At 39.7% G+C, this 20017-nt stretch overlaps 2 protein-coding genes across 2 annotated transcripts; one reads left to right on the plus strand and one right to left on the minus strand.

Annotated features, from left to right (window-relative positions):
* Positions 1–7181: 7181 nt before the first annotated feature.
* LOC104439038 (ankyrin repeat domain-containing protein 1) lies at positions 7182–9678 on the plus strand. The gene is made up of 6 exons (XM_010052166.3): positions 7182–7489; positions 8503–8594; positions 8700–8778; positions 8883–8977; positions 9174–9269; positions 9341–9678. Exons 1-6 carry the CDS (start codon positions 7309–7311, stop codon positions 9419–9421), a joined length of 624 nt encoding a protein of 207 aa, XP_010050468.2. The 5' UTR covers positions 7182–7308; the 3' UTR covers positions 9422–9678.
* Positions 9679–11766: 2088 nt separating this feature from the next.
* LOC104439028 (ras-related protein RABC2a) lies at positions 11767–16014 on the minus strand. The gene is made up of 6 exons (XM_010052160.3): positions 15597–16014; positions 15032–15100; positions 14801–14866; positions 13717–13838; positions 13266–13394; positions 11767–12260 (listed from the first exon to the last, which is right to left on the minus strand). Exons 1-6 carry the CDS (start codon positions 15730–15732, stop codon positions 12150–12152), a joined length of 633 nt encoding a protein of 210 aa, XP_010050462.2. The 5' UTR covers positions 15733–16014; the 3' UTR covers positions 11767–12149.
* Between the last annotated feature and the right edge of the window lie 4003 nt (positions 16015–20017).

Consider the following 20017-nt stretch of genomic DNA (forward strand, 5'->3'; position numbering starts at 1 on the left):
CAATTCAGTCCATTCGGCCAAAATTACGGCCGTATTTATTGACGTGGGCGCTGGCCGACCGTGAACCATTTTTAATAATTCTTTTTATTTTTTTCGATTTTTATTATTATTATTATTATTTTTTTCTTCCTATCTTCTTCTTCCTCTAGCCGGGCGCTGGCCGGCCGGCCGGCGAAGGTGAGGGCCGGCGAGGTCAACCTCGCCGGCCACCGGCGAGGCTCGCCCCGGCCACCGGGCGGCGGCGAGCCTCGCCCGGCCAAGGCGAGGCTCGGTCTCGCCCAGCCATGGCGAGGTCGAGCCTCGCCGGATCTGGGCGACGGCGGCCTCGCCGCCACCGGCGGGGTCGACCTTCTTTGCCGTCGCCGGATCCGGCAAGGCTCGACCTTGCCATGGCTGGCGACGGCGGCCTTGCCGTCGGCGGGCGAGGCTCGCCGCCACCGGCGAGCGGCGAGCCTCGCCCGGCGACGGCGAGGCCGCCGTCGCCCGGATCCGGCGAGGCTCGACCTCGCCATGGGCCGGGCGAGGCCGAGCCTCGCCTTGGGCGGGCGACGGCGGCCTCGCCGTCGGCGGGCGAGGCTTGCCTTCGCCGGGTGGCGGCGGGCGAGCCTCGCCAGTGGCCGTCGAGGCTGACCTCGCCGACCAGAGGAAGAAGAAGATAGGAAGAAAAAAAAAAAGAAGAAAAAGAAGGAAAAAAATTAAAAAATCGAAAAAAATAAAAAAATTATTAAAAAATCGTTCGCCGGGCGGGCGGCGTCCATGTCAAGACCGGCCGGCCAATTTTGGCCGGATGGACTGAATTGGCACAATTGTAAAAGGTTTAGGACTAAGTTGGCCAAAAAAAAAAGTTTAGGACTAAATTGGCACAATCACAATAGGTTTAGGGCTTTTTTGGTAATTCTCCCCTTTTGTGTATCCCATTGTTTAGATTCCTGATTGATCAATTCAGCCACAAGATGAGGTTCCCCTCAATTTATTGAGCCTCCAAAAAGTCCCCAATTCAACGACTTGTCTTCTTTAATTTTAATCTTAGTACCATCTCCCACTTACCACATGACTTTTTGATATAACGACTCTTTATCTTTTTGTACGCTTTGCCAACCCTTTGTTTGCATTCCAAAAATCCCCACTTGGGAAATATAGTCCTTTTGTCAATTGACCCCATTAGGCTAAAAGGGCTTGTATTAAGTCTCAACGCCTACTTTCATAGCATGGCTTTGTGAAAAGCAACAAGGTTTTTAAAACCCAAGCCCCCAAAATCTTTTCTAACTTTCAATAGCTCCTATTTCTTCCAGTAAACCCCAACTTTTGTATTGCATAAACAACTTCACCTAGAGATTCATGAGCATTGCTTTATCACTAGTGAGCTGTAGTTTGGACAAGCATAATTGCTGCCACCTCTCTTTTAATTCCTCCATCTCCAAAAAGTCGATCATCCCCATACCAATCCTCACAACTTCCTTGCCTAGCCCCATGCTAATCAGCTGCAATACAGAAGATTCGTTGGCCCAATTGCTATCCTCAAACTCCTTCAACGACTTTGACAGGTGGTTAACTTTTAGTTATTACGTGTCTTCAATAATGTAATAGTGGAGTCCTAGTCAATAGGAAGTGGCTTGTTTTTTTTTTTTTTTTTTTTGGTCAAGTGGCTTGCTTTTAGGAGTTAGTTTCTGCACATGTTCTAGTTAGTGGGGTATGTTGGTGGGTCTTTGTTGTTGTTGTTGTTGTTCTGTAGCTATTTCCTTGCAAAGTGGTTTGGATGTTCTGCCTATTTAATAGGCTTATGTTCTGTTGAATTTTGTGACGAGAGTTACAACAACAACTCTCTGGTGTGTTTTCTTCTTTGAGTCTATTTGATTAAATTTCAACAGTGCTCAACAATTATGCCAGCGCTTTCCAAAGCCTTAATCTTCTTCAAAGACAAGTGCACTTTCACACTGCCATTCCCACCATCCTAGAGGACAAGGGAATGTTTAGAAACCTTCTGATCATGGGGCTTCTTCCACATACGCCCTACCTTACACCTTGAACTTGGCTTTCACTTTTCTAATCTTGTTGAAGATTTGCGATTTGCTGGGAGAGAAGTCAAACCTCACTGATTTCTTGTCAATAAAATGTTTGAATATGTTGACGTTGGTCAAGGGCTCTAATTGCTTCTTCTTGCGGAATTTGGTCATTCCTTTAAGGAGCTTGATCTCATCATTCTCACTCTAGAGGTGTCCAATCGTCACCAAGCCCTCTTGATATGTTGCGTCGTGGCCCTAGCCCTGGCTCCATCGTTAGCGTCGCTACCCTTCCTTCGCCTCTCCGTGGGCCACTTCTTCAACTCTTGAGATCTGGTCGGCTCCTTCATCGGTGTGACCTCTTTGTCGCCAGCAACAGCGTTGACAATGCGAGTCTTGTCTTTAGACTTTGATACATAAGACGACTCCGAGTCTGGAGTCGGCTTTTTCGTTCATGAGAGTTTTAGGAATTTGTGCTTTATTGCTTCATCATAGGACTTGAACGGTCCGGACGATTCTTCTCCTCCTTCGACGTTGCCATCCCTCTTCGCATGCTGCCTATCCAACTCTTTGCCGACGATGTGTCCTTAATTTTTGCAGCTTGTCTGATGCCAGATTCTCTAGCACTCGTCTTTTTAACTTCCTGTTCATATCTAATCGTACTTCTTTTTGGTTGATTGGTCATAAATTCTACTGAATACCCTGACTCTGTTTTATATTAAGGCCAAGCTTTGAGAAGGATTTATTTGACTTGAAACATTTATGATGTAGTGTAAAGTGTATCGAAAAAATCGCAACATTAATTGAAGTATGATCAAATTGAAAAGAAAATTTACAAAATTTGAGGAGAAACAATCCTATTCTAATTGAATTAGGCCAGTTAAACCACATAAATGCAATTTATTGGCTTTACATTGACCTAATTGATTGATCATTATGAAAAATAATGGACCTAGACCATGGGTACACATAATTGAATATCATAGGTTGAAATGGATAATTTTGTAATTCCTTGCTCGAAATTGCAAATTAGGTGAAATTGAATTCAATTAATGTTGTGATACACCTATTCGACTAATTGCCCATACTTAGGATAATATGTTGTATCCAAATTGACCTTGAATTGACGTCACAACTTTTAGACCAAGAATGAAGTGAGGTCTAATATCAAAATTGGACCTTGATTTACGAAATTAAACTTTAGTCTCGAGTAGGTCTACTTGAATTTCTTCAATTAAAGCTCATCAACTCAGTTTTCCTATATTCAAGAGAGTGAAATTCCTTAAATTGGGAAGTTCTCAAGTGAATTTCTCAAAATTGACCCTAAATTTGAACTTATCTCAAGAAAATGAGTGCAACAAAAGTGTCCGTTTTCAAATCATGAAGGATCGATTCGGACCCCCTAATAGGACTAAAAATGGTAATCTGCCTTTCAAAATGACCGTTCTCGAAATTGAGTGAGCGAGTGAATGAGAAATAGTCCCTAGATCAAATGTCATAAAAAGAACTAGATTTCATTATGACCAAAGTGAAAGTAAGTTTTTTTTGTCAAATTCGAAAATAAAATCGAAAAATTTGGAAAACAAGGTCCTTCATTAGTTTTGTTAAATTTTCCTCACTAAAGTGAAATTGACACTAAAATAAGGTGTTTTAATTTTTTCAATTTTTTTTATCAAAGGTTTGACCAAAAGTCAACAATTTAATTGATTTTTCTTAAAATGTTGATTTTTAAGTCAAATCTTTGAAATTTTTGAAAATTAACTTGGTTAAGATTAAATTAAGACTATTTGACATCTTTTTCGTGCAAAAAGCCCGGATTGACTTTTGGTCAAGAAGTTGACCAAAAAGTCAATCCAAAAGTCAACCTTTCGGGTTAATTAGAAATGATTTGGAAATCAATTAAAAATGGCAAAATCAAAGAAAGAAATGAAAAACGACAATTTTTATTTATTGAGAAATGGGCTTTGTCTCGATTGGAGACCCTAATCTTGACTTTTTATCTTTTAATGACGCCTCAACTAAAAATCATGTATCAAAACCTCTAGAAGTCAATCAATCCGACCTCCTCATTCCGTCATACAAAGCTTCTGCACATTGACAATCAATGTACCATTGGCCAGCTAGTCAGTAAAATATATTACTAGTATTACATCATAAGTGACTAAAGTGCAATGCAGCTACTTGCTTCTTATCGAGCAATAAGTAACGAACTGTTACTAACATCATAAGTAACATCTGTTATTGATATTACTTGAGCAACATACCTTACTTGTTTCTCAAAACAAAGCAAAACACATGTATTTAATGTTTTCAACCATATACATTCATCCTATTTACCTTCACTACTAGCGCACCTTATCATGCCATGGGTAAACCTAGGCTCTAATACCAAAAAGGATTATCACATCCAAGCTATGGCATCATAGTCTACCACCTTTCTAACACAGACATATTAATCTTTCACTTTTTAACACGTGCATAAGACGAAATTAATCATCAAGCATACATTAATCATCAAGGATGAACATTAGAGAAAACACAGGCATCAATTTTTTATCTTATTTATTATTTATATACAAGGGTGATCATAGAGTTATACTAGGAGATTAAAAGGGCACACTACTCTCACCAACTATCCATATGGCCATCAACCATGCCCTTAAACTATCTATAACCTGTCACCCAGGTACACACGGTTTGATCTCAAAAAGTGTCAAAATTGTGCCTCCAAAAATGGATCCCTACCACCTCACATAACCACTCTCACTTACAACTTCCCATCGATACCATCATCAATGGTGCTACCGCCATCGTCCTACATAGGGAAGGGTAGAGGACCACTTAGATATCCTCTAATATTGGTGTAGAGCACCATAAAGTAATAGGTGATGCCATTGGTTGGTGGACCTACAATAGTGTGGTCGTGTAGCAAATAAAAGAAATAGTGGGAAAATGAGGGTCAGTGAACTCGAACATCTACCCCTCAATCTCTACTAGGGCGTTGTAGTGTGCAATGGGGGCGACAGGAATCACATCCATGGCTAAAGATCTAAAAAATATAAATAACCACAAGAGTGAGCTAAAGCCCAGCAATGGAATCGTCCAAAGCACTATACCATACAATCAGCCCCTCACACGTATGTCCGATGGATTTCAGATGCGCAGTAGATTTCGAAAGAATTGATGGATTTCGGCTATTAATAAATGAATCACATTTGCATAAGTTCCTCATATTATGAAATAGATTTTGGTTTATGCATACATATGATTAAGTGAGGTGTGAGTTCCTTATGTTATGCAATGAATCTTGACTTACACTTGCATATTATTGATTGAGGATTTCTCATGTTCTAATCAAGACACAGCTTTTGTTTTACTATTGATTTGCCATCAATAAATGTTTTGGACAAGTTATGTGCTCGTTGAAAGGCGAGGCATCCTCCTACCCGAAAATTAGTGGGTTTACATAATGAGTTATACTCTTCTATTGTCTTTTTTAGACATGTACATATAGATTCACCGTCCACATGCTTCATGCATTTTGGGGTGCCAATGAGCATGGAAGTTGCAATTATGGATATTCTTAGGGAGGATATCATATACCGAAGGGTCGCTACTACTATTTGGGTTGAGGAAGGCTACGACAACCTTGTTCCTCACAACTATTGAGCTTGGCATGTGTGGTTGGATGGGGACCCTGTCGGACCTCTTTGAGGATTCCGTGGGCTACCGGACTAAGGGAGGACACTGGCCCGCCCAACAATCTAGTAGATGACACCTAGGTAGCCAGTTCTCCTAAGGAATGAAGCTTTTGTTAATATCTTGCTAGAGGAGATAGGCGTCCCCCGAAGCCTTGTGAATTTTTGGAAGGGATTGATTTGCTTATGTAGTGTCTAGCTTGGCCCGAGCACATAGGCTTGTAAATATGGGAAGTGAAATATATAAATATAAGTAGTTTACCATGTATATATGGTTGCATATTTGTTTTCCTACTACTTATTGATGTTATGGTGATTGGATGTTGTTGTATTGCTTCAACGTGTACATAACTCAAAGATAATAATAATAAAAAAATATGGGTCGGTGACATGCCTAGGATGTCATGAAAGTAACCCTCGTCACTTGTCACAACCTTGGGAATGGAGTTGAGATTGTATAACTCTAGGGATAGAGTTAGGATCGTGACACTAGTTGTATTGACTATGCATGATGTCAACATTTTAATAAGGAAAATGATAATCATAGCATGCATCGGAAGTGTAATCAAACTAGGAGTGTTGCAAAAATTTTAGACACTATCTATAGACAGAATGTCAGACATGATTCTCCTAGAAAGATGCAATCTTTTGCTCAATCACTCTGCAAATTGAGATAAGGATCTTGAATATGGACATTGCATATTATGGTAGTGCTTGCACTATTGTTTTGATAAGTATTTCATTTCCCCCTTTCATTATTAGCTTTACCTTCCACCCCTTAGGTTTTATATTCACTCTTGCTAGGACTCATGAGAACATTTCTTTCTTCAATTGTCCCCGATCTAATAGAATACCGATATATTTTCCAAGCTTCTCAATGATCGAGAGTCTAAATTCTGCTGCCATGTTCCTCTTTAGTTGTTGGGGGTAGCTACTATTGAAGAATATGCCTGACTTGTTTAGGTTAATAACTTGCCCCGATGCAAAGCAATATTGATTCAACAGGTTTCCCAAATTTGGCATTCCTTCACCATTTCCTTCCGAAAGGATATTGCATCAACAACGAAGAATACGTGCAAAAGTGTTGCAATAGCCATATCTTAAAAAGAAGTTTTGAGGTGGCATTGGTCTAGAATGATTATGAACCATTGACCTCAAAATTGAACCCCGCGATCTCATTTGACCATAGAGTGAATTGGTTTGCGATCAATCCGAGATTGACATCCTCCCCGAACGAAGAGACGGGGGAATCTTTGATTCAGGGTTTTTTCGATCCGCTCGGATAAATTTCTCCTTCTTACATGTGAGTTCCATGTGAAACCCACCAATCGAGGCCCGGTTTGGGCAACGAGAAAACCAAATACCCTAGTCCTCAAACAACCAAATGCAATTAGGGCCCAACCCGATCACTCAGGACCATAAACCTGGCCCAAAAAGATACAAAAAGTGAGCAGATATTTAGGCGTTGCCGTGGGGAGATTTTTCACCCTCCTTGTTTTCTCCAATAAGAAGAAGCAAGAAAAAGAGAGCTCTTTTTTCCCGTTCGAACTGCAGAAGCGAGCCTCTCTGTCCATCCATCCATCCACTCCGGCGGCGAAGCGGCGGAGGGAATGGCGGTCCCGGGGCGGCGCAACGGCCTCATGGAGGACGACGAGAACGAGGACGACCAGAACTACGCCCTCTTCGAGCAGGACGGCCTCCTCGACCCCGACTCCTACACTCCCCCTCACCTCCGCGACCTCTCCGCCGCCGTCCAGGACGGCGACGTCGACGCCCTCCGCCTCGCTCTCGGTCTCTCTCTCTCTCTCTCTTCTGCAAATTGGGTTGTTCGCATGGATATGCGGGTCGACTTGGGTCTTGCTTGTCTTTCCGTTTCTTGGGTTTTCTTTTCTCGATTGTGGGATCCTCTCTCTCTCGCTGGTTTAAAAATTTCGCCTGCTAATTGATGGATTTTTTCTTTTGGCTGCTCGATCGATTCTGGGAAATCACGTAATTCGTTTCCCGGCAATTGCGATGGATTAGTTTCGGTAGTTTGTTCTAAGCAAATTTCGTAGTTTGCTTAGTGTGTCCGCGAACCATCTTTTGATCGAAACCCGAGGCCCGTCGTACTTGTGCGAAGATGCAAATTGTCATGCTGTGTAGATTGGAGGGGGTTTAGTGGTTGCAGTGTCGCATGTCGGAGTTGGATGCACCGGTGAGAATGGCATGGGCAAGGACAGAGTTCAGTGCTCACCGTGGCAAAAGGGCTATTGTAGGTATTGGTTGGTGGTGTTGCGCCCTGCAATGAGATAACAATCGGTCTACTGAATTGCAGTTCAGAAACATGCCTTGGTAGTTATGGTGAAGATGCTGTCCATAGGGTTTGAAGTTCAGCAGTCAATGTTGGCAAGATTAGTTGTTGTTGGTTGCACTGTCGGTATAACTGACACTAAAAAGATCATGAAAAGGTTTAGGAAGAATTTCTCAAGCCAAAGCAATGTCTTCTTGCTGTGGAAAGTTATTTGTGATGTGCAGATCAAAAAGCAGTCATAATTGTTGGAGAATTAGTGGTGCAGCTGGTCTTTTATGCACGGTGCTCTAGGATGAGGTCTTATATATGAGCTGATTCAGACAGATTTATCCATGTTCTTCTGAAGCTGCAGTTCTAGTTTGCGGGTAGATGCGACAGATCATGTGATTATAGTTACTTATCATTTGTGTTATTGTCATCTTATTCCTTTGGGTGGTTTTGCATGAACTACTTGATCATTATACTGGTGTCTGAAAGCCCTCCTAGCTGAATGTTTTTTCACATTTATGCATAGACAACTTAAATGGCAGTATCGATGAGCCAGTGGAAGATGGTGATACAGCTTTGCATCTGGCCTGCTTATATGGACATCTACCTTGTGTGCAGGTCGAAAAGAAAAAGTTCTTTTGTCAATTGGTTTTTGTGTTCCTTATCTTTTTGTTGTCCATTGTTCCTTGAGTTCCTTAAGCTGAAATTAGTCTGCTTGTCTAGTTACTTTTGGAAAGAGGCGCTTGCTTGGAAGCCAAGGATGAAGATGGGGCGATTCCTCTCCATGATGCTTGTGCTGGGGGTAGGATGATCTCCTAATATGCATGTACAACAGTTCTCCTTGAAATTTTCTGGCCTTGTTTTCATACTTGTTTGTCTGTGGTACCTTTCTTTCTAATGGTCCAGGATATGTCGACATAGTTCAGTTTTTAATCAACAGAGCAAGGAGTAGAGAATGCGTGAGAAGGATGTTGGAGACAAATGACGACGAAGGAGATACAGTAAGCTCAAATCAACTAGAAACTTTGTTTTGCATGATGTCTTTGAACATAAAATCGCTGAGGCAAACTTTAGATCTGCATTCTTGACTAAGAGAAATAAGAAATCATGTGCTGTAATGCTTCTTATCATAGTTAGAAATTGATGACAATTGTTATAAAAAAAGAACTGAGAAGCTGCTGTACATTTTTCCTGCAGCCTCTTCATCATGCTGCGAGAGGTGAACATGTGGACGTTATAAGAATATTGCTTGCTGCTGGAGCTGATATCACAAAGACAAACATGTATGGGAAGGTATGTACCTACATGACTTTTCCACTTGCATTCCTCTCCCTCAATGTGTTTCTGATATTATCTATTTCCAGACCCCTGGTGAGCTACCTGAACCAGACACTGAAGCTAAACGAATTTTGGAAGCTGCCGGCGGTGCTACGAGTTGTCAGTAGTTTCTTGTGATTCTCCATCAATTTTCACTTTATTTGGGCTGTGGTAATTGAGGTTTTCAGGATGCTTCGTTAGGCTTGACTGATTTTGTTATTGGGTCAATCAGATTAATGGCTGATGCCTGGAGGTCCTTTCTTCTGTATATGTATCTGAGTAAGTCTGACATAGGTTTTTCTGCCATTTTCTGCCATTTTCTGCTATAGCATGCATGCTTCATGCTTTTCACTCATAGAATCCTATTTACCTCTCTTGGCGTTCACATGGGATTCAGTGACTGCTAGATTCAGGTTTGTTGTGGGGTGGATAATCTACCTACCGTAGGATAGCCAGTTCTTTAATGAAAAAGATCATCTATCATAATCGCCATTTTCAAATTTTGTGACTCGGGGTAGTGCTGATTTTGCTATTCGACAATCCCTTTAGATCGATGAATGAAGTCCGCATTCGATGAGAACTTCCTTTTCTTTTCGATGGTTGTTCATTCTAATTTTTGTTTTTTTTTTTTTTTTTTAGGGGGGGGTGGAATTTCTCTAATGGTTACTATACTATCTTTGCAATATAGTGCGAGTGCTAATCGATCTTTCTCGACTGTATTCCCTGACTTTTGTTGTGAATTGCTGAGAAAACTATTCCAAATTCTGCGAGCTCTTTAGTTTGAATGCTTTGCTAAAACTTGGTTATTATGATCTCAGTTTTCAAAACTGTTTTTGCATTTAAGTTGCTGATATATGATTGTTTGCGATGCTGCATTTCATGCCAATGCATTTCCAGTATTTGAAAGGAGTTCACCGAAGGCATAATCTGCACAGGTCTTTCTAATGTATAAACAGATGCAAGGCCAGGATCCTGATCATCATTATTACATCTGCCATCAAAACTTCATATTATCAATATTAAATTTATTTATATGATGTTAATGCCAAACAAGTCTTGTGCAAAGATTGCATGAAATCAACCGGTTCGGTTCCTGTTTCTAATCTTTCGGGGTCATAGGTGAATCGGAATTGGCCTACCTTGAAACTGATCATTCCCAGTGTGATACCCTTTCGTTTATTTTGTTCTAAACTAATTATTTGCACCCCTTGTGCATTGAGTTCTGGGACTACTCCATTCATAGTCGGAAGATCCAACACGAGAAGTTTGAATATTATCATCCCGTTTGGTGGACTCACAGAAACCCCTTCGTATGATGCCACAATCTGTTGTGCGGACAATAATGTGTTGTACTACAGGTCTGCGCCTAAGATATCCAGCATTTGATGTTTGTACAGCACTATCTACAACTCTTTTATCTATAACTCTTTTGTGGTCTACATAATATATTCTGTTAAAAGATTGTCGTAAATTGCTTTAAATGGGTAAATCAATAATTTGTGCTCAAGGATCTGATATTAATTCTCTCATACCTAGTAATTGGTGTAGTTGGGATGCATTTCCTCTAGCTCTCAAAAAAGACATTATATGGATTGGATTAAATGGTGTTGTCATCCTAAAATTAGGATTCATTTCTTGTTGCAAATCTTCACTCGTAGCATACCACACCTCAGTGGATTGGCGTAATTTTTCTGCTGCATGTACATTCCCATTATGATGATGATTTTCCAAAATCAAACTTTGTTGTTTAGCCTCTCCTACTAACTACCCCTAGAAAGTATTGTTAAAAGATCATCAACCCCTAATGAAATGGATGTAGTGGTTGTTTGCTGGAAACCTAAAGTCTTAACTTAATCCAGAATTTTTGGTGTGTTTGCCATTCCGAAGTGAAGTTTTTTAATGGGAGTTCCATCTATTACTTTATTATGAAAGACTAGAAACTCCATATTCTGCTGAGCGGAATGGACAATGAATTTGAGTACTTCATTTTCTCGATCTTAATTAATATAGAAATTCAGGCATTAAGGTCCTAGTTGAACTAGAGAGACCTGAATTTGCACTGGTGTCATAAAATTACTTAATAGTCATAAAATTACTTAATTTAGGTACCATATGATTAGGTATCAAATGAGCAGGTCCGACAAAACCCTTGTATAGCTATCAACTGTTTAAACCAATAGGATTTCAGTGGGTCTAGAATGTAATCAGTTGGGAGGGGGTGTGGAGCGGAGCCGGGGAGGCTTCTCAGCTTTATTGAGGGCAGGAAAGGCATGAAACCTTTGCATTGAATGGAAAAGAATTTATTCCTCTAAGCTTTATTCAGGGCAGGAAAGGCACAAAACCTTTGCATTGAATGGAAAAGAATAATACAATGTACTTGTTCCTGCGGCATGTCGCATCGATGCAGTGAGGCAACAGAGAGAGAGAGAGAGGAGAGAGAGAGAGAGAGAGAGAGAGAGAGTTCTCAGCTTTATTCAGGGCAGGAAAGGCACGGAACCTTTGCATTGAATGGAAAAGAATTTATACATACAATATACTTGTTCCTGCGGCATGTCGCATAACCATGATCCAGTGAGGCAACAATGTACACGAGCTAACACACGAACAAGTATCGATAGAACAACGGTACAACTAAAGCCACTCCACGACGGCAGGGTTAAATTACAAGAGAAGAAGGGGATCAAATATGAAAAAGAATAAGGCAAAAGAAAAGCAGCAATCATTTACATAATCAGATCATAACATGGCCAAGGGTGAATCTGCAGATTCCTTTCCACTCAAGTTGTTTGATTTTTCACCTTCTATTGGAGCGCAACTAGAGCTTTGGCACAGAATCTATTGCCATGCAGCAGCCTACTAAGAACAGCAACTGCCATTAGCAGGTGGTCGGTGTTCTTGTTTCTGCTTCAAAATTTTATTCTTTGCAGCAGTTGATCCTTCTTCCAAGAGACTGGGAACCTCCATAATCTGGCAAGAGGAAGATGATAACATAAATTGTTCGAATGTAGAAATCAGATGTTAGTCCCGCTAGAGGTTCGTGTGTCCAGCAACAATTAGGCTTAGATTTATCTGGTTTTCTTAGATGCGAATGTCTCTCTCCGTGGACAACTCCAAGGGTGCTCAAGGAGTCGTTTGTTTGTTTGTTTGTTTTTTTTAAAGTGAACCATGGTAACCTGCTTAAGGTCGAAAGATTAGATTTTATTTCCCATTTAGGATCAAATTTTAACTTAATTAATGAAATCTCTTGTGGTTTCACTCTTGAATACTATAAGAAATCGGACGAGGCAAAGATAAGTTAGTCAAATGTTGTACAAAACTCCATCTACCCAGACACAAAATCTGGGATTATTTGTTGGCTGATCAGTAACACTGTTTTCAGCACATCAACCAACAAAATAACTGCTCATGCATGCGCGTCTTAGCTATACAGGTGCGCTTTCATACTTAGACACTATCCATAAGAGTGCACAGAAACAAGCTGCGACTACAGGACAAATTAGACCAACTAAGCGTGAACCCAAAAAAGATTGTATCCCTAATCATTTCCTTGCAAGAGGAGCTTCCAGTATTTCCTACATTCCCTTTTCACAGAATTGACATGCGTGAAATTGTGAATCTATGGTAAGCAGTATCTTTCAGAGACAGCTCCTCAAACCCAGTTACTGCAGTTATACTGGATCTTTCACATTTAGAACCTTTCACAGCGAAGCTAGGTAGGATATAAGGTGAAAATGACAAGTTAACTCGACTCTGTGAAAACCATCGGTTTTGCATATTTATTTAAAAAGTACATGATATTCAGGGTCACCAAGAAGCGATATCATGCAAATATATCACAGCAATGCTGCAGTGAATTGGTCTAGAAGAGATTATCAACAGACAAGAAGGAAACAAAAGCAAAATTGTATAGTTATAAATAAAAGTTTATTTTCCTGCTTGACACATTAGATGTGCAAATGACAAGCATATTACCTTTAAGGCCAGTTTTTCAAAGCACTGCTCCACGTTCTCTCTAGTTTTTGCACTACATTCTAGAAATAAGCAACCAAGTTTTTTCGCCAGAGCAATTCCCTCCTCTGTACTCACAGCCTTTTCAGAATCCTGGAGGCACACAGTGAACAAATAAATAGTTAAAGATATACCTGCATTAGATTGACTAATGGCATTTCCATATGAATACTGCAGATTAAGGAAAATGGAAAGCCACAAAGCAAAGTATCAGAGGTCTCTCAAACAAGAAGTGCAATGACTCAACGATGGTGCTAGAGGGTTTCCACCGCTGTTTGTCATTGAACTTTGTCATCCATTTACATTCATATGAAACACAATATATAACTTAAAGGAACCAATACGAGAAGCACATTAATTCCATGATATTGATGTTGGGAAAACTAGAGGAGACAGATGAAATTTCAGAATTTACCTTGTCAACTTTATTCCCGACAAGCATCTTAACACAATTTTGACTAGCAGAATGGAGTTCCACTTCTTTTGCCCATACATTGGATAAGTTTGCAAAGGTCTCTTTTCTTGTCACGTCATAAACTAAGCCAAAGAGAGAAAAAGTCGACAAGAATCAGAATAGATCTACGTGAGAGGCTACAAAAGTCAACAGAGTGCATCATTTCTTCATATCTAAGAGCATTTTCATAGGCCGAGTTCTAAATTTGACTCAACTTTGAGCAGTAGAGAAGAAGATAGCCGGCGAGTAAAAACCAAGAAAATAAGAGAGAGAACCAATAATGAATGATTGTAATAAAAAAAGCTTTCCCTGATCAAACAGGGTCAACATACAATATATATATCTGTGTGTGTGTGTGTGTGTGTGTGTGAACTGCCATGTCATCTCATCAATTGGCCAGCTACTTCAGATGTGCCAAACATAGGCAAAGCTATAAACTAGAGTGTAGACAATATATCGATACATCTGTAGGATTTGGGGCTTCCTTTCTTCACCAAATCTAAGTTGCATATCTTCTTTGTCCTAATTGCCACATCCATTTGATGATGCTACGTTGTCCAATAGCTATTTCATCAACAGCTTCCTTCTCTAATTTGCCCGATTTGGCATTGATGAGGACATTTCTGGATCTCCAATCCATGAATTTCATTCAAGTTTTCCCAACCCACCCCGATAGGCAGTGCTACCATTGCAGAGCCCATTGTCATTTAGCAGAAGAGAAGGACTCTAGTAGAGCTAATTAAAGAAAAAATTTATACGATGCTAGACTGCCAATAGGAGGCCATAAACATTAGTGAGGAACAAGCAGATAAGCTTGTCTTCCCCACATCAAGCATGTAGCAGTGAAGGCCCTTTTTTCAATTAGTATGATGACAGGCATCAATGCAGAGGGAGGGTAAGTTTCCAGCATTTTGGTGCTTTTGACGATTACATAGTCCATAAAAAATAATTTGTGTTGCAGCAAAATATAACACATGCTGAGATGCAATCAGGCTGTTATTTGCATGTTTAGTTAATCACACAGGAATTTCTATCTAAGGCATACCAAGAATGATTCCATGGGCATTTCTGTAATAGGAGCTTGTCAATGTTCTGAACTTCTCCTGTCCAGCTGCAACAGAAATCAATGTTTTGACAAGATATTTCTGGACTTTGAATTAAATCTTGACAAGAAATCAAATACCACAACATTCCCAATATTGTCTGTCCAATATCAGAATGTAACACCGACTCTGAGTAAAAAGCTAAAATCTATCTAGCATTTGAGTTCATTTACCAGTGTCCCAAATTGTCAGCTTTAGTCTCTTCCCACCGACTGTGAGCGACTTTATCTTGAAATCAACTCCTGTCCGAATTTCAATCAAGACCGTAAGATAGTATTGACTCCTGCCGATCTCAAACCACTATTAATCACCCAACCAGCAATGCTAAACCAAAAACTACAGCAAATCACCACGAAATCGCCGCACAAGTGGATAAAACAGGAAAACTGGATAGTCACATTCTTGAGGTCATAATCACAGAAGCCAACCAACTTAAGAAATTTGAGCCAAAAATGGGAGCTTTTATGCGATCTTATAGTAGGCAACATCAGTTAAAAACTATTACTGAGCATGCACTCGCTCAAAGTTTTGAAATTTAGCCATAGATCCAACTTCTCTGTTGCTAGCAGCTGAAGCCAACAAGTATGATCATCAATCCATCGGAATTCTAGTCTCAACGTGGCGTGCTGCAGCAATGAAACCGAAGCTCCATTGCCCAGAAATTTCTCAGAGACATGGAAAAAGACTGAGGAATCAAGAGACGAAAGCATCAAACTTTATTCTCTTTTGAGTGAGTACCAATGGTCGGGGCGAGATCTTCAGCAGAAGAAGAGATGAAGCTGACAAGAAGGCTGCTTTTGCCGACGCCAGAGTCTCCGATCAGCAAGATCTTGAACGACAGATCATAGCCACCGCTTTGCCCTGAAGAACCCATTATCGTTTTGCATCCAAAAACCAACTTTAAACACCACGAAGACGATGACGGACACCCTCTGTAAATCCTCTGCTGTCGTTGAACGATGAAGATGATGCGTGTTCCTGAATTGGTGGGCAAGTGTTTCTTCTCCCTGTCGTCTCTCTCTCTCTCTCTCTCTCTCTCTCCACCTTGCGTCTTTGGCTCTAGTAGAGTGAGAAGCAATGCAATAACAGAGAGAGAAAAAGAGAGGGGAGGTGAGAGGGCATCAAATGATGCCTTAGCGACATAAGCTAAAGAAAACGGCTAGACTAAACCGAGACCGCCTGACAACGTTAACGTATCATTCTTTCCTTTACTTTTGCCTACGGTCTTTGAGGTCGTCGAAGGACATACGAGAGACTTTTGGGAAAAAAAATTCTTGCATGGCTATGGTCATGAAGAAGATCCCTTTGGACTTCTCGTCATCTAGAAGTTATTCGCTTATGTACCTTGATAGGCTATGTCCTTAAAGTCAATCGAATAGTGTAAAACCCACGGTACATTGCACCTCACTATGTTTGATTGAAAGAAAGATGCCATTCATATATTAGAATACTGTTCAAGAGGCACATAGAAGATTTCCAAGACTAGTAAATATCAAATAATCGTAGAACAAAGCAAAATGGCGTATTTAGCCTCTAAAACCCCTTGAAGAAATGCTGGGGTATTTGGCAAGTTTCCCAAGGGGCTTTTGGTCGCATGCTAGCCTTAAGAAAGCTGAAAGTGGGCTTTCAACATTTGGCTAAATGCTAAAGCTAGTTTTCTTCTTCTAAAACTACCCTCACCAATTCCTTATTTTTCGATTTTGCCCCTTGTCAATATTCATCTTTTTTGAGCAAGGACAACCAGTGAAGGTGGCTGGTGAGGCTAGATTGGGCCAGTGAAGGGCCAATGAGATGTCGGCAAGGTCGCGTGACGGCTATCAGGGTCGCATGACACTGTGCGGTCATCACCTGTGGTCATGCGACCTTGGCTAGCTACCTACCTAGGTACACCTAAGGTTGGACAACCCTCATCAGGATTGCATGACTTTGGGCAATAACCACCGATGCTGGAGCTAGCTTGCTGGAGGGTTTGATTTTTTAATTAGAAAAAGAAAAATTAGACCCAAAAGCCCTTTGTAAAAAATAAAATAAAATTGCCAAACATTATTTAGGACAAAGTAACTTTACAAATGACTTTTTACCAAACGCAATTTGCAATTCCCAAGGCATTTATATTTCCCCAATGCTCATTTGTAAATTCAAACCATACCACCACGTGACACCGTAAAAATAACAAAGCACGGTTTGCAATTAGAAACACACTTTTATCTCTCAAAAATTAGATCCCACACCATAAACTAGCGGCAACCAATCACTAGATTCAATGATAAGCATACGCTAAGATCTCCCACTTCATTTGTAGCGGCTTTGGTGTACGTTTAAATTTAATGTCCTTATTGCCATCTTCATGTAGATACACCAATATCAAAATGTTGAAAAGAACACAAATCAAATTCCTATAACTATAAGGAGTTTCTAGATCTATATTTAGATATAGTACCCTTGACATGGCGCAGAGAAATGTGGCAAATATAGTGATTCAAATTCAGCCTTTGAGCAATTAAAAAAAAAAATGAACACTCTTGCCATTGGAGCAGCCCCTTGGGAAAATTATCCAGTAAAGTTCATTTCATCATTTGACAAAGGATGTTGATTAAGGTTGATCACTTTTAAAGTCATTACAAAGTTTTTTTTTTTTTTTTGGGGTGGTTCAAATTCAGCAAAAATATGTAAATATTGAGTTGATCATGCTATGTCAATTCGGGATCAAATTTCTCTCACTAAATTCATATCATACTAAAGAAGTGGAGAAAATTGTCCAAAATTTCCTAAGCTGATTTACGGCAATCCAGTCCTAAACCTTTCAATTATGCTAATTTAGTCATAAACCTTTCTTTGTGTTAATTTAGTCTAAAAACATATTATTTGCATAGATGCCAAGAAGGGCTACATTGATAAATCTTTAAAAGGTTTATAACTAAATTAATAAATTATTGAAAGGTTTAGGAATAGATTGAAATGATTGAAAAGTTTAATTAAAGTGGTAAATCGTCAACTTAGTTCTAAATTAGCACAATTAAAAATTTCATGACTATATTGACCTCTTTATATTAAATTTAGAACTTTTTGAATAATTTTCTCATTAGTGAATGATTGTCACATTGATATTTTAATCAACAAGTCTTTTCAAGACACTTGCTAAGCAATTAAATAGAAAAAACTATTGATATTTGACGTACTTGTCATCGTAACCCACCATTTTAGTGAAAAATTCTTATTGTATTTAACATTATTATTGGGTGGCGTTTGGCCCGGACACACTACCCCATCTCCCATGAATGGCTGCTGCTTTATAAGCTTTTCGGAGGAGTTCCAAGGCTCTCCTAAGCGTGAATATCATCACAAGCATCATTACAGCATAGCCCACCAAAATTTTTCAAATTATCTTCCTGCTTCTTCCCTGGCATCCCATCAAAAGCAACATTCTGGAGCCTGATCAGCCAACCAACACCATCATTTTGTGTTTTTTTCACTAAATAAAATAAGACCCTAATTCATCAGTCCACCTTTCATTTTTCAAATTCTTTATGCAGGGGTCTCTTCTGTATGCAATGATTCATGTGTGAGTTCCTCCTTTTCCGATGACAGTGCATGCCCGGAGCACTTCTTTTCTCGTATCTAGTTTTAGGGTTTCTCTCTCTCTCTCTTTCTTTTTCTTTTTGTTTTTTAATAACTTTTCTTGGTTTCTCTTTTTTCGGTGAGGGTCAAAGGAGCACTTACAGGCATGTGGGATTGTATTCATGTGTTAACTAGTTATTGTGTCTTCTAATGACCAGTGAACACCGACCAACATGTGGGATTATGTCCATGTGTCAGCGATCGTTTTCTAGGTTTTGTCTTTGCTCCCACCAGTGATTAGTCTCACATTCATGCTCTGTTAATTCACGTTATCTCATCACATGCAAAATTTTCAGTTCATAATATAATCCTAACCTGCGTTTGACAGTCCAGATTTGAGTCCGGACAGAAATATAAAATATCTTATCTAGTATTTAGCAACGTCCTTCGGATCAAATAACTCCACAATGCGTGTCCGCCCATAAAATGTGACAAAAATATTATCATCTCTGTTAGCTTTGGTGATGAAAATAAATTAGTCCCCAAAAATTACAACAATGAATCGTTGCCACCATTGGTAATCTATGGTAGCACGACAATAGTGACTTTTTCTCTTTGGCAAGGAATAACCTTGCATTATCTCTAGACCCCAACTTGCCAAAACAATCGCAAACCCCTCCATTAAAACCAAATCTAAGATATTAAGTGTACGTAAATTACAAGTCAACAATCAAGAATTTTCCAGATTTTTAGCGAACCTCACTACCCCTAGATCGGCTCCGATGTCAAGTGGCCTCTGAGCTTTGAGTGCGGCATCATCCACCACGCCATCGCCACCCTTCACCTTTGCATTGTCCGCTAACTCGTCTATCAAATTGATCGACTGGACATCTCCCTTGGTCGCTCCTGATGCCCTCGGCGACTCGAAGGTCATCTTTGCTGATGCCCGAAGGTCTCCGACGCAGTGAAGTCAAGCAAGGAGTACGACCTGCAGTGGATTCTAGTGAAGCTGGTTGCGAAGGAGACAAATCAGAAAGAGCTGAAGAGAGTGGGTCCAACGAGTTGGTGAGGAAACTCAAGAGGTAAGATTTGAATGTCACAGGAGATTACACTAGGTAAATGAGATTTTGAAATATTTTTAATCCTAGCTTGAATTGCACCAAACATATGATGTGATTTTTCTTTTTTAAATTAAGATGATTTCCAAGCCTACCTTATCCTGTTCTATCTCAATCCGAATGCGGACGACAAACACAACCCTAAGGAAAATTATTCAAAAGTTTTATCCTACTGTACTTTTGTTAATTGAATCATAAACCTTTTAATTTTATCGATTAAGTCTTAGGCTCCGTTCGTTTCGCGAAAAACATGGCATTTCTGGAAAATATTTTTCAGGAAGTCATTTTTAGGAAAATTTAATTATTTTCCGGTATTCGACTAAAACACGAACTTTGAATGGAAAATATTTTCCACCGTTCATTAACTAATTTAATTGTTTGGGATAAAATTATAAAAAAAAATTTAATTTAAATATTTTTAATTGACCAAAAATTAGTTTTTTTAAAATGAATTTTTAATTATTTGTATTTTAAAAAATCAAA

Source organism: Eucalyptus grandis, chromosome 1 (assembly GCF_016545825.1).
Source record: "Eucalyptus grandis isolate ANBG69807.140 chromosome 1, ASM1654582v1, whole genome shotgun sequence".
NCBI classification, from domain to species: domain Eukaryota; kingdom Viridiplantae; phylum Streptophyta; class Magnoliopsida; order Myrtales; family Myrtaceae; genus Eucalyptus; species Eucalyptus grandis.

What these genes read in the sequence shown, in the direction of transcription:
- LOC104439038 (XM_010052166.3), top strand. Translation starts at nt 7,309, where the DNA reads ATGGCGGTCCCGGGGCGGCGCAACGGCCTCATGGAGGACGACGAGAAC. An exon ending in CGCCCTCCGCCTCGCTCTCG is followed by an intron (nt 7,490 to 8,502) that starts GTCTCTCTCTCT and finishes ATTTATGCATAG; the next exon opens with ACAACTTAAATGGCAGTATC. An exon ending in GACATCTACCTTGTGTGCAG is followed by an intron (nt 8,595 to 8,699) that starts GTCGAAAAGAAA and finishes CTGCTTGTCTAG; the next exon opens with TTACTTTTGGAAAGAGGCGC.
- LOC104439028 (XM_010052160.3), bottom strand. Translation starts at nt 15,732, where the DNA reads ATGGGTTCTTCAGGGCAAAGCGGTGGCTATGATCTGTCGTTCAAGATC. An exon ending in AGATCTCGCCCCGACCATTG is followed by an intron (nt 15,101 to 15,596) that starts GTACTCACTCAA and finishes AAATTCGGACAG; the next exon opens with GAGTTGATTTCAAGATAAAG. An exon ending in TTGAAAAACTGGCCTTAAAG is followed by an intron (nt 12,261 to 13,265) that starts GTAATATGCTTG and finishes TCCTCTTGCCAG; the next exon opens with ATTATGGAGGTTCCCAGTCT.